The sequence below is a fragment of the Melanaphis sacchari genome, unplaced genomic scaffold (assembly GCF_002803265.2).
Source record: "Melanaphis sacchari strain LSU unplaced genomic scaffold, SCAv2.0 Contig400_pilon_pilon, whole genome shotgun sequence".
NCBI lineage: Eukaryota > Metazoa > Arthropoda > Insecta > Hemiptera > Aphididae > Melanaphis > Melanaphis sacchari.
In genome coordinates this window covers 1-12,797 of record NW_020271256.1, presented here as the reverse complement: position 1 = coordinate 12,797, position 12,797 = coordinate 1, and the positions used below count along the sequence as shown (strand labels likewise).

General features: G+C 28.9%; 2 protein-coding genes across 3 annotated transcripts; one reads left to right on the top strand and one right to left on the bottom strand.

Annotated features, from left to right (window-relative positions):
• The first annotated feature begins 1,783 nt into the window (after window positions 1–1,783).
• Window positions 1,784–8,834, top strand: LOC112597270 (long-chain-fatty-acid--CoA ligase 4-like). Of its 2 annotated transcripts, none has more exons than XM_025343239.1 (13): window positions 1,784–2,198; window positions 4,372–4,498; window positions 4,651–4,866; window positions 5,513–5,690; window positions 5,943–6,197; window positions 6,266–6,466; window positions 6,821–6,957; window positions 7,031–7,170; window positions 7,251–7,423; window positions 7,492–7,617; window positions 7,682–7,819; window positions 8,318–8,602; window positions 8,671–8,834. In XM_025343239.1, the coding sequence occupies exons 2-13, from the start codon at window positions 4,373–4,375 to the stop codon at window positions 8,823–8,825; spliced, it is 2,130 nt and encodes a 709-aa protein (XP_025199024.1). In that variant the 5' UTR covers window positions 1,784–2,198; window position 4,372; the 3' UTR covers window positions 8,826–8,834. The 2 variants fall into 2 exon arrangements, with proteins under 2 accessions (XP_025199024.1, XP_025199025.1); XM_025343240.1 differs by lacking the exon at window positions 1,784–2,198 and adding an exon at window positions 3,892–3,910.
• A 123-nt stretch (window positions 8,835–8,957) lies between these two features.
• On the bottom strand, window positions 8,958–12,131 carry LOC112597271. The gene is made up of 5 exons (XM_025343241.1): window positions 11,885–12,131; window positions 11,166–11,285; window positions 10,318–10,560; window positions 9,905–10,111; window positions 8,958–9,194 (listed from the first exon to the last, which is right to left on the bottom strand). The coding sequence occupies exons 1-5, from the start codon at window positions 12,129–12,131 to the stop codon at window positions 9,073–9,075; spliced, it is 939 nt and encodes a 312-aa protein (XP_025199026.1). The 3' UTR covers window positions 8,958–9,072.
• Window positions 12,132–12,797: the final 666 nt, after the last annotated feature.

The window sequence follows — 12,797 nt, the reverse complement described above, 5'->3', positions numbered from 1 at the left end:
AATCGATCGGAACGGCGGCGGCCAGGCGGTCATCGTCGCCGCCGTTGAGACACCGTCGGTAGCAATAGCAGTATTACAATAGTAACCCACACCTCTACCTACGATCCCGTAAGAAATAATTATATATTTTTATATTTTAATGCGTCACATTCAGTACTCGACACATCGGCAGCGATCGAAAACCGGCACGATCGCGATCGTACGACAACAACGATAACAATATTATAATAATACATATTTTTTAAACTAGACCTGCTGCACCGACTCGCCGACCGACAGAGAAGTATTGCATAACATTTTAATAATAATAATAATAATAATAATAATAATATTAATAATATTATATCGTTGGTAGAGGTACTCGTGTGTAATAATATTCCTAACCGAGTGAATAAATATTTTTTTAACAATCGTATAATATTCGGTAGGTACTCGTGTCGAGGAGACGACAATAATAGGTACCAGCATTCGCATATCGCATACATAGGTATATTAAATTATTAAGATGTTTCGTTGTTATTCACCGTGAGGTATCTAGCCTGTTCGGAGGTAGTGGTCGAGGGGGTGTACACCCGTCTACTGTATAAAACGTATCATATCCGCCTATTTAATGCAATAAAATGAATTAACTGCAAATAATAGATGTACATAATGCATTATATGCGTGCGTGCGTATTCGGTGACCCAGCTCGGGACAGGAATATTTAACATGAATAATATAGTCACGTGCGGCTTTCGTCTTAATACAATATTTATACATCATACACGATATTATTATTATTATTATTATTATTATTCCTTTTACTGTCGTCGGTTTAATATAATATTATCACGGTGTTTAGTGTCTGCTAACCGCTTGCCTGTGAACAGTATTCTGGACTACTGACGAAACGAACTCATAGTATTACAGTACACTAAAATATAATATTATAATACTCTGCGCGACAGTACCTATCATCAACCTATATATATATATATATATATATATATATATTATATACTTAGCAATCATGTGGTGGTAAGTAAAATATTTATAAATATGTTTTGTCCCTCTCCCTGTTATTGTTAAATAGGACATGAACATCGTATCTTATAATATAAAATATAATTTATAAAACTATCTATGCCCCGTGCTCGTCACCGACACAGATTTCTATAGGTACCATGACGTGTAAACGTGTAGCGTGTGCGGTATAGAAGTCTGTGATCGTCGATCGGCGGAAGTACACTCCATCAGCTGTCCGATTATTAACTATTAGTTTATTAGCATAATAAATATAATTATAATAATAGTAAAAATATATTATTCGTCGGTTTCGTCGGAGGTCGCGTATCGACGACCGTCCTAACACTCGTAACCTATCATTGACATAATAATAATAATACGATATGTCGATATAATATTTATTAATTCGATCACGCAATGCGACAATAATAATAATAATGATAATATAATACTGTTAATATTATTATGACCATTTTCACCGGACCTCGACGGTGGCAATAAGCACATACACAATATATTTTCACTATAGAATTATAAATCTATTCGACGACGTTACCATCACCTTGATAATAATATAAAATATTATACTATTTATACTATTTGTACTATTATACCCGTACGTGAGCACCTACCATTACACTCCTCCAAGGTTTGGGATGACGTCGTTTGCTGCTCGCATGATATCATTGCATCGTACAATATTATCATTAAGTATAATAATTTACAATCCGTCTTACCCGCTTCCGCGTGTGTGCGACAGTGCGTGTACTGCGCGTGCGTGCGTAATTCGTTGGCGTGTAATTGATAGTGTGCAGTACGTTTGTTTGAAAATCATTATCACCGAGTCGATCCGTGATATCGGTCGAGCTGTATTCTTATTTTTTTCTAAAATCGTTATTAATATTTACCGTTTTTATTATTATCCGTCGTTGTTGATGCCCGAAGATTCGTCGTCGTCGTCATCGTCGTAGATTATCGTAAAGTCGACGGTTGGAACGCACACGTCTCCTTCGTCGTTGTTAACCCGCCACGCTTTTGTGTGCGGACGTTTGTGTACCGTCCTAGAACTGTCGTTTTCGAACACTTCGCCATGTATTGTTTCTAGTCACTATAATATAATATCATAAGGTACATTATACACACATTGTTGTCCAGTCGCCGCTGCATCAAATCGCCTTTACGCGCCACACAAGTGAGTAGTACGACCAACGTTACACCTTATCCGGTATGCGACCTCTTAGGTATAATATTGTAAAAGCCACTATTTATCGACTCTTCTCGTGTAACCTTGTACTTCATATTGGATGTCCTTGTGTAGTGCTATTCCTGTTTTCACTTGATCCGTTGTTTCGTTTTGATTGTTGTCGGTTTATTTTTACATTGCGATCGAAATTTGTGTCCACAAAAGCGTATACATCTAACCTATTTTATCCCAATTTTTTTCAGTGACTTATCGTAATTCTTGTTTATACAATAATTATTTTACTAGTGAGTGAGTATAATAATTTTTTAGTATTATAATTTAATTTGTACAAGTATGTCTTTTTTTAATTAAAAATAAACACATGTTTAAGCGCTTATTTTTATGATCTTAAATAAATAAAGTTCCAAGTCATGATCATGGTCATCGAAAATATTAAAAATGAAAGTTTCATACTTGAATTCTCTAGTAAATTAGGTAATAAAATGTTAGAAAATACCTATTGTCATACTAAAAATATAAATATGTCTCATATCAAAGTCTATGCTTTAATTGTTTTAGGTTCTAGTATTATTTTTAAAACATCAAATTATGTAGTTATCACACAATAAATATTGATAAAACTTTTTTTTTAATGTTACCTAATAAATAGTATTATGTTGTAAATATTGAATAGTTATCAGTTTAGTGTCTTTGTACTTTGTAAAGTAACTACCTATTCTCTGTTCATCAAGTAAATACTAAATTTAACTGTAATTTTATTTAGTAAAATTGACCATTAATTATATTTTACAACATATAATTTACACAATACTAGTAAAACATTTTAAATGTAAATTATTTTTTATTAACATAAATATCAAATTAGGTTATACTTATTTTAAAATACAAAATATCAAAATGTATAATATTATCATAAGAATAAAATATTTAGATAAAAGTAATAAGTTAGAAGATTAATAAATTAACACTAAAATATTAAACTGATTTAATCATCAATCTATAATTACAGTATTTCTACTTCTAAATAAATATAATTAGGTAGATAAATCATTTTTATATTTAGCCTTTCATAATAATATGAAGGTTAAAGTGATTAGTAGTAGTTGATACATTATTAAAATAATAATAATAATTGGTAGGTAGGTACCTTAATCATAAATATTATTTTAAAATATTTGAAATACCTATTTGATTTAGTAAAGTTGTTAATAATTTGGAAAAATAAAATCAACAATTAATTATAGTTAATAATACCTAGTATATTTAAAAATAACCATTAAATTTTTTTATATGCACTGTCTGTATAATCAAAAACTTGTTTAAAATCTTTATTAAATATGCAAATAATTTATTGATTGGCTATATTTTGATATAGCTAATAAATAAACATATAATGTAGTTAATATATAATACCTATTATCTAATATAAATTAATTTGTGGAGAAGTTTTATTTTCTGTGCTTTATCAAAATAAATCTTTAAAAGTGCATAGTCTACTTATTATATTATTGATTTTTAGCATCATGATAATAATAAAATATTAAATAATGTATAATATATTATATATATATTAGTTCTTTTTTCTATGCATTTAGTACATAGTGTACATTCGACTTACTAAGAAATTAAATTTTTTTTCAAACTGATTTTCTATACCAAACCAACTTTATTTTTTTCTTTGAATTTTAGAACATAGACAGGTATAGCTACTTATATTATTGTGTTATAAAAGTTAAAATTATCAGTACCTAATATAAAATTGATTGTTTATTTTGCATAATATCATTAGTTACTTTAAACGGCTAAAAAATGTATCATGTAGTCTTATTTTATTTTCAAACATTTTTAGTGCTAATAAACCTTAAGAATCATTTAAATAATTTATTCAAACAATTAAGTCATTTTTTATATTTACTTATCTAATTACCATTATTATTTCTTTGCACCTAACTTAATTTTAAAAATAATTTCATTTATATTTCGTTGACAGTATAAAATAAGTAAAAAATATACATTAACTATATCAAGGGTTTCTTATAGTAAATAATAGGTTAAATACCACTATTGGCAATTTAGTAATATTAAATTTTCTAAAAATTTAATACATTTTTGTATCTTTTAAGTTCTTTAATATAATTTATCACATTATTAATTTTTTCAGTATGGAAAATACTTATTTATTGTCTGCTTTCAAGACAATATCCTTTATATATGATGTCATAACATATCCTGTATATTTAATATTACAACAGCCATGGAATAAGAAACATAAATCCAAGCAAATAAAAGTATGTTTATCTTTTAAAATAAATTAAACTAGTTTATCATTTAATTTAATTATAGTAATATGAAGTCTATTTATTTACTAATATTTAATCTTATACATAACTACAAGTATAGTATTCTTTATTAATTAAAAATTATTTTTATTCATTTTCAGTCTAATATTACCAAACTTGATGATCATACAATTATTATTAAAACTTTAAGTGAACCTACATCCAATCATCTTACTCTGGTTAAAGATAAGATAGATACATTACAAAAAGTATTTCAGTATGCTGTACATAAATATACTGATGCATATTGCCTTGGAACTAGAGTTGTACTCGCTGAAGAAGATGAAGTGCAAAAAAATGGGAGAATTTTCAAAAAAGTAGGGTTCACTTTTATTATGATTATGTAATTTTTAATTTGGTTTATAATCAAAATACCTAATATGATTGATTATCAAAAAATCTGATTAAAAACTGTTTTTACAATTATTTTAAAGGTAATAAATAATACAAAATACAAAAACAAATTTAAAATAAATAAAAATGTGTAAAATACAATTTTAAAATTCTAAGTATAAGTATCCAAACTTTCTAATAGAATATATTAATAACCAAGTTGTTTTTTGTTAAATTTTGATTTAAAATTGCTTATTTGGTTTAATTTTTCTTGTAATTTTGTATAATGTACACTCTTATGTTACATATCAAACTAGCTTTAATCACAATATTGCTCAATAAATATTTTCTCGATTTAAAATCATATTAGATATTTTTGATTATAACATGGACTTAAAGCAATGATCAGCTGTTTATAAAGCTAAATTTTTTCTAAACATTTTTGTTATAAGGAATGTTTGCTATAATAATTACCACAGCATCAAATTCAAAATCAAATGGTTAAATAGCATTTTTTTTTTTTCATCACATAAATAATATAAAAACATTTTGCTAAAATAGAATTATATTTTTGATATATTTCAAATTTAGGATTTAATTTAATAAGTACCTTTAATTTTTTTTTTTTAGTACGTCATGGGAGATTATAGATGGATGACATTTACAGAAGTAGATGAAGCATCTGATCATTTTGGAAATGCTTTAGTTTCTTTAGGTCAAAAACCTAAAGAAAATATAGCAATATTTGCTGAAACAAGGGCAGAGTGGATGATATCTGTTCAGGGTTGTTTCAAACAAAACGTACCGGGTGAGTTAAGTATTTTAGTTAACAAAATTCTCATTAATACTAATTTTAAGTAGGTGAGCTTAAATATTATATTGTAAGACTAGTTATTTTCAATTATTTTAAGTATAATAAATATTACTAGTTATTACCATACTTGTTACACAAATCATTTTTATGGTAACCTGGTATATTATCTAAAAGTCTAGATTCCATGTATATAACATATGTTGTAAAATTTTAGCACCTAATTAATGATTGATATAATTATTTTAGTTGTAACATTATATGCCACTCTCGGAGAAGAAGCAATAGCCCATGGTATTAACGAAACTGAAGTAACTATTGTTGTTACATCACATGATCTGTTACCTAAATTTAAAAAAATTTTACAACTTACTCCTCGAGTCAAAACTTTAATTTACATGGAAGATCAGTTGGCTATGACAAACACCAGTGGCTACAAAGAAGGAGTTGAAATATTATCATTTAAATCTATTTTGAAAAGGGGATCAGAATACACAGTTACAGGTTAATATTTTAACTTAAATATATTTTTAATTTAAATGTTTTTATTATTTTTTTAATTTGTATTTTAGAAAACCATTTACCAATAAAAAGTGATATTGCAATCATTATGTATACTAGTGGATCAACTGGAACTCCTAAAGGTGTTAATTTATCACACACTAATCTTATATCAACGCTCAAAGCTTTTACTGATGCTATTGAAATTGATTACAAGACGGACGTTTTCATGGGGTATTTACCACTGGCACATGTTTTTGAATTGCTTGGAGGTAATTAAAACTAAAAAATGAATAAGTGTTTTTTTTTAATTTACTTATGTGTACTCTGATGTCAGATTTTATAAACAATCACGTAATATTTTTAATAAATCAATTGTATGCTAATACTGTGTCTCTTAAATATGATTTAGTGACTAATAATTTGTCTGTTAAATTTATTAAGCCATTAAATGCATACATTTATCGATCAATTTAACATAAAAATTCTTTGTAAAATAAAATATTAGCTATTGATTAAAAATTATTAAAAACTGGTTATATTTTTTTTAACTTATTAAATATATCAAATTTAAATTATAATTTTAATGAATTCTTTATTTTTTTTTTTTTTTGTTTGTTTAACAGAACTTGCTTGTTTATTATGTGGAATTAGAATTGGGTACTCTACACCATTAACCATGATTGATACGTCTAGTAAAATCAAACGTGGTACAAAAGGTGATGCAGCTGTATTAAGACCAACTGTCATGACTGCTGTTCCTGTATGTATTTTATTTTTCAAAACCAGTTTTGTAATTTTAAAATAATAATTTTTATGTTAATTTGTTTATACAGCTAATATTAGATCGTATTTACAAAGGTATTAATGAAAAAGTTTCCAGTGGAACGACATTACAAAAAACATTATTCAAATTTGCATTTGATTACAAGAGAAAATGGATGGAACGTGGATTTCAAACTCCACTTTTAAATATGTAAAAATATACTGTTACCAACATTAAAATTTATATTTAATATCACCGCATTGTATTTTAACTTATCACTGTTATATAAGGTTTGTATTTAAAAAAACAAGTGCATTATTGGGAGGCCGTATACGTTTCATTCTATGTGGAGGAGCTCCTCTTTCACCAGAGACTCATACTCTTATCAAAATTTGTCTATGTGAAAACGTTCAACAAGGTTATGGACTAACTGAAACCAGTTCATGTGGATCTGCAATGAGCCGTTAGTACAATAATTAATGTAAAATGAAACAATTTTAAGATATTTAAATTCAAAAATAAATATAATAGGAGATGATATGACAACGGGTCGAGTTGGAGCTCCACTAACAGTTAATGATTTCATGTTAGTCAGTTGGGAAGAAGGTAGTTATAGGATAACAGATAAGCCATTTCCAAGAGGCGAACTTATCATAGGTCAGTTATTAGATTTGTAATATTACTTATAATTGAAAATGTTTAACAGTCTAGATTTTTCTAGGCGGAGACAACATATCACCTGGATATTATAAAAATCCTGAGAAAACGAAAGAAGAATTTTTTGAAAAAGATGGCATGTGGTGGTTTAAAACAGGTGACATTGGTCAGCTGGAAGCCGATGGTGCTATTAAAATAATTGGCAAGTTAATTGTTAAACTGTTACTCCAAGTTAGTGTTTCTCGACTACTGTGTCGCTGAATAAATTCAAATGTGTCGCAAAGTTATTAAATGACACAAAGTATATAAACATGATTGACACAATTTTTTTATGACGATTAAAAATAAGTTATCTATTATCGATAGATTTTACACCAGGAGTTCACAAAAAAACGCATTTTTACTTATTGAATTTTACATTTTTACTCGTATTAAAAAATGATTTAAAAATCTTTTAGGTCGAGAGCAGTTTTCTTTTTGTTTATTAGGGTTAGATTTGTTATTACTTAGTTTTATCTAACGGTTTATCGTTTACGATAGTAAATTTAAATATAAACACATATTGGTACATATAGGTTAATACAGCCGGATTACCGAGATTCTATTGTATTTTAATTATGTGTCACCATAACACAAAGTTTGAGAAACACTGCTTTTAGTAAACATGAAAGAAATTTTATATTATGTTTGTGTGTTACAGATCGTAAAAAAGATTTGGTAAAATTGCAAGGTGGTGAGTATGTGTCTCTTGGTAAGGTTGAATCACAGCTCAAAACCTGTCCAGTTGTCGATAATATATGTGTTTATGGAAACCCATTTCATATGTATACAATCGCATTGGTTGTTCCCAACAGACATCATTTGATAGATATGGCTAAAAAATTGGATATTGAAAATGTAAATGAAATTAGAATTGAAGAGTTGTTTGTGAATAAGAAATTGAAGAAAGCAGTTGTCGAAGAGTTAGCCGCCCATGGTAGAAAAAGTATGCCATTATTTATTTCATCTGCTTAAATACTAGTGATTTTATTGTATGAATGTAATTGATTTCAGATAAACTTGAAAGGTTTGAAATACCTACAGATATTATAATATGTAACGATATATGGACACCGGACAATAATCTAGTGACAGCTGCTTTCAAAATCAAAAGAAAAGAAATATATGATAAATATAAAACTCAAATTGATAATTTGTATCAATGTTGATAATATTTATTTAACAAAAAAAAAAAAAAAGAAGAAAAAGAAGACCAAAATTATTAAATTTTATATTATCTTTAGAGTACGTTTATTTTACCAAAAAAGCAATTAATTAATTTTATATTAATAGTATTTTAGAATGTATACATTAATAAATATATTGTTATTAATTCTCGCTAAATAATTTTAGTTTGATACTTCATCCTTGTACAATGTTAACATAACATTTTTGTGTAATATTGTCATTCAGAACTTAATTGTTGTCATTTATGGCCACAGATTTGTTTGTACTGATAATGCCATTGCATTGTTGTTTTGTTTGCTCTATTTGTTCAAATTGTTTGTGGTTACGTAAAATACAATTTTTTCTACGTTCTAAAAAACAAAATTATTGGTAATAATTTTTGTTTTTAAATATTTTTCATACTATGTATTTAAAATTAGTTGTTATTAATTTACGACTCTAATATTGTTAAGCAATTAATAACAAAAGTGTATATTAAGTATTAAAATATATTATTTGTACTTTTAATCGTTGAATTGTATTAGTATAAAAAGAAATACGATATAGATTAAACTTCAAAATCAATGTTTATCTATAAATTCAACGGAATGCAGGTAGGGTTCTATATTAAAGAGGCGATTGTAAATTCCATTGATTTATAAGTAGTCGATTTTCGGGTTGAATTTAAAACATGCAAATTTATGCGCCCATATTAAAGAGCTATTAACAACAATAATCTTTATATTACCTATATTCTAAAACAGGGGTTCACCAAAAGGTGGTTCACGAACAAATTTTATACGGCCCGCAGACAACGAATTATAGGCATTACAACAATATTATGCGTTTTATTGTTGAGTATTAAATTGAATGAAAAAAAATAATGTTCTCATTACATCTAATTTTAAAATAATACCTGTATACTTGAAATTTTTATGGGCCGTAAAAAATTTTCAGATTCCTAATGTGGCCCCCTTAAAAAATATTAATTGGTGACTTCTGTTTTAAAATAAATAAATGAATCGTATCATAAATCTTGGCTAGGTATAGGCGGAGGACAGTCGCTGCCGTCGATTCTTACTGGTGTTTTTTATCGGTGCGCAGTACCGTTCCACAAGGCTCAGCGGGCCATCTGGCACGAGTTCGCAAATGTAGGGAAACTTCTTCGCACAATCCTCTGTTTCCCAGTACCTGTTTCCCGTGAGAACCACGCACTCTTTCTTCGGTCTACCAGCTTTTGGATGACCTGGCGCCCATGCCCTAAACGGCATACAACTCAACGGTTCGCCTTGATGCGATTTAAATACGTTATTATTAATATTGTTTTTTGTTAAAACTATTCAAAAATATACGACAACGGTGCACAATGTTAAAAAAAATCAATAAAATTAAATTGGAAACTTCCCCTACAAAAATGTAATGATACATATTATATACTTTATACGATTCGGTGCATAATAAAAATCGAGTATTTTTTTATCATTAACCAGATACCTGTGATAGTTACGAATTCGTTTTCGAAAAATAATCCGACAAACGCTTTGCGGTTGTTGAGGGTTTTGTTTTTCAAATCCGACGACACCAACGCGGCCAAAAATGAAGTCCGAGAATCGGACACGACATTTGCGAGATGACCGCCGGCATCTTCACAAGCAATCATAGCGTTAGAATAGTTCAGATGATTCGTCACCAACTCGAATACACCAAGGCCCGGTGCACAAGTATAGTTTTCACTAGCTGTGTTTTAAAATTATAATTTAATAAGAATAAAACTGTTTGAATTTAAATATCAGAGTCCAAAAAAAAAAAAAACCATAATCATATTCAGACATATTGAGCAGAGAGTAAAACCTTGTTATATAATATCATAACAATTTACAGTAGAATCTCGGCAATCCGACACATATCAGACCACGCTACTGCCGGATTAACGGAAACGCCGGATTAGTGGGGAGTTATACCATTACAAGCTAACGAGTTATGCAAATGATATAATTTTTACTAGTACACGTGTAAATAGACTGAAATATATTAATTTTTTTAAAGCAATTTTTTCTTACCAAGACCCAGAACTTGTACCTAAACCTCAAGAGGTTTAGTCGCGGCACTGGACAAACCGTCGATAGTGTAAACTTATTTACTTAGTAGAAACAATTTTTTTATGATCAACATTTTTTATTTTAGGTCAAATATGTTTTTTTATAAATAAATGCCTATAACTTTTAAATTAACGATAGAAAAAATATACACGTCAACAATCATGGCCCTGTAGCGCAAAAATCTCTGTATGCCGAATACATATACGTATTATTGATATTGTTTGTCTAGTTGTAGGTACTCACGCAATGGTTTTGAGTACATGCTATAATAGTCGTACACTGATTCATTGGCAGTGAGTAGAAACGGGTGAAACTCCGGGCAATCAAAAACATTGCAAGTGGAACTCAATGTGGATACCGTTCCTGTGTATTAATAAATAAGGTAAAAAAAGAATTACACATAATAGGTATTATTGTTATATACGTCATATAGTGCCCGGAACTCGATGCATTTGTATCTTTTTTTCTAATGCGTTTATACGAGGCTTTTCTTTACAGAAATGTGGCTTATATTATGTACAATTCAATAGAAGCATTTTTTTTTTTTTGCATTTTTTATATTTTTCTTTTAAATTGTTAAAACAAAACTAAATATTTGAAAAAACTAATGTACCTATTATACTGTAATGATGTAAATAATATATAACAGTAAAGTTATGAAATCAGACAAGTTTTGAACACGTGTGTAGTTTTTCACTAATGATCGGATATAGTACGTCTTGTACGATATCTTACTGATTTCTTAGCAATACCTTAAAATAAAATGCACTACTATTTTTTTTTTTTCTAATGGAAACAAAATATTTTTTGCAAGATGTGTGAAGTGCAAGTATGCGTCGATAAACGATATATTGTGACGGAACATTTTAAAACCGATAAACATCCTAGATAGTTTATTATTGATTTGTATTTATTGCATTATTATTTCTAATACCACTAAAAAATGATAATTGTCGTCGAACCTTCAGCCAAGTCGGCGTACGTGAGTGCAAAAGCGTTTTTCGTCGCAGCCAATTGGACGCAAGATTCCAATTTCGTCGCGTTCGACGATGCGACCGTTCGCATATTGGACACGGTGCATTCCTTTGTCAAGTGGTATTCGTATTTTGGTGGTCGCAAATGCCACGAGCAAGACGACGAATGATCGGTGCCAGTCTGTTTAACGCAAACGACGAGGATCAGGACCAAAAATATTGTTTCATAACTCATTTCGCAGCTTTAAAATGTAATTTGTCGCCCACTCGTTGAAAATACACGCGATTGTGGATTACGAACGATCCAAATTATTATTAGTAAAGTTATGTAAAATTACTTAAAACCACAAGTCCCGTCGTAACGCACACTGGGTATAGCCGGCATAGGTTACACAGGTATACTGCGGTAGCTTACATGGTTTTAAACGAACTCATATCGCGAGATAGACAACACTACGACGGAACAATAACACACGCGAAATCCTACGTTGGTCAAAAGTACAGGCCGTCGACTCTGTCTACACGGAGACACTAAGTAGTCGCGCCCGAGTGCGTCCGATAATGCGTGCTACCCAATAACATAGTAACATAATTAATTGAAATTATTGCTGCACGCACAGGATTACAATACGGTATAATAATTGCTAAAGGAAATAACGTTAACTATAGCATATATTATATTATTTGAACATGTAATCGTATGTGTACTACTGTACTATGTATAGAAGTTTTTTTTATAATAATATTAATAATATTATAATTATATATGGAGTTAATAACGCCCATACTATAAGAGTAGAGAGTACCTCCTACACGTCAACTATCAATTAAATAATTATCGTTATAGTGCAATTGATCAAATAAAATAAACAGCTAATTCAAATATTTGTTCAGACTTCTC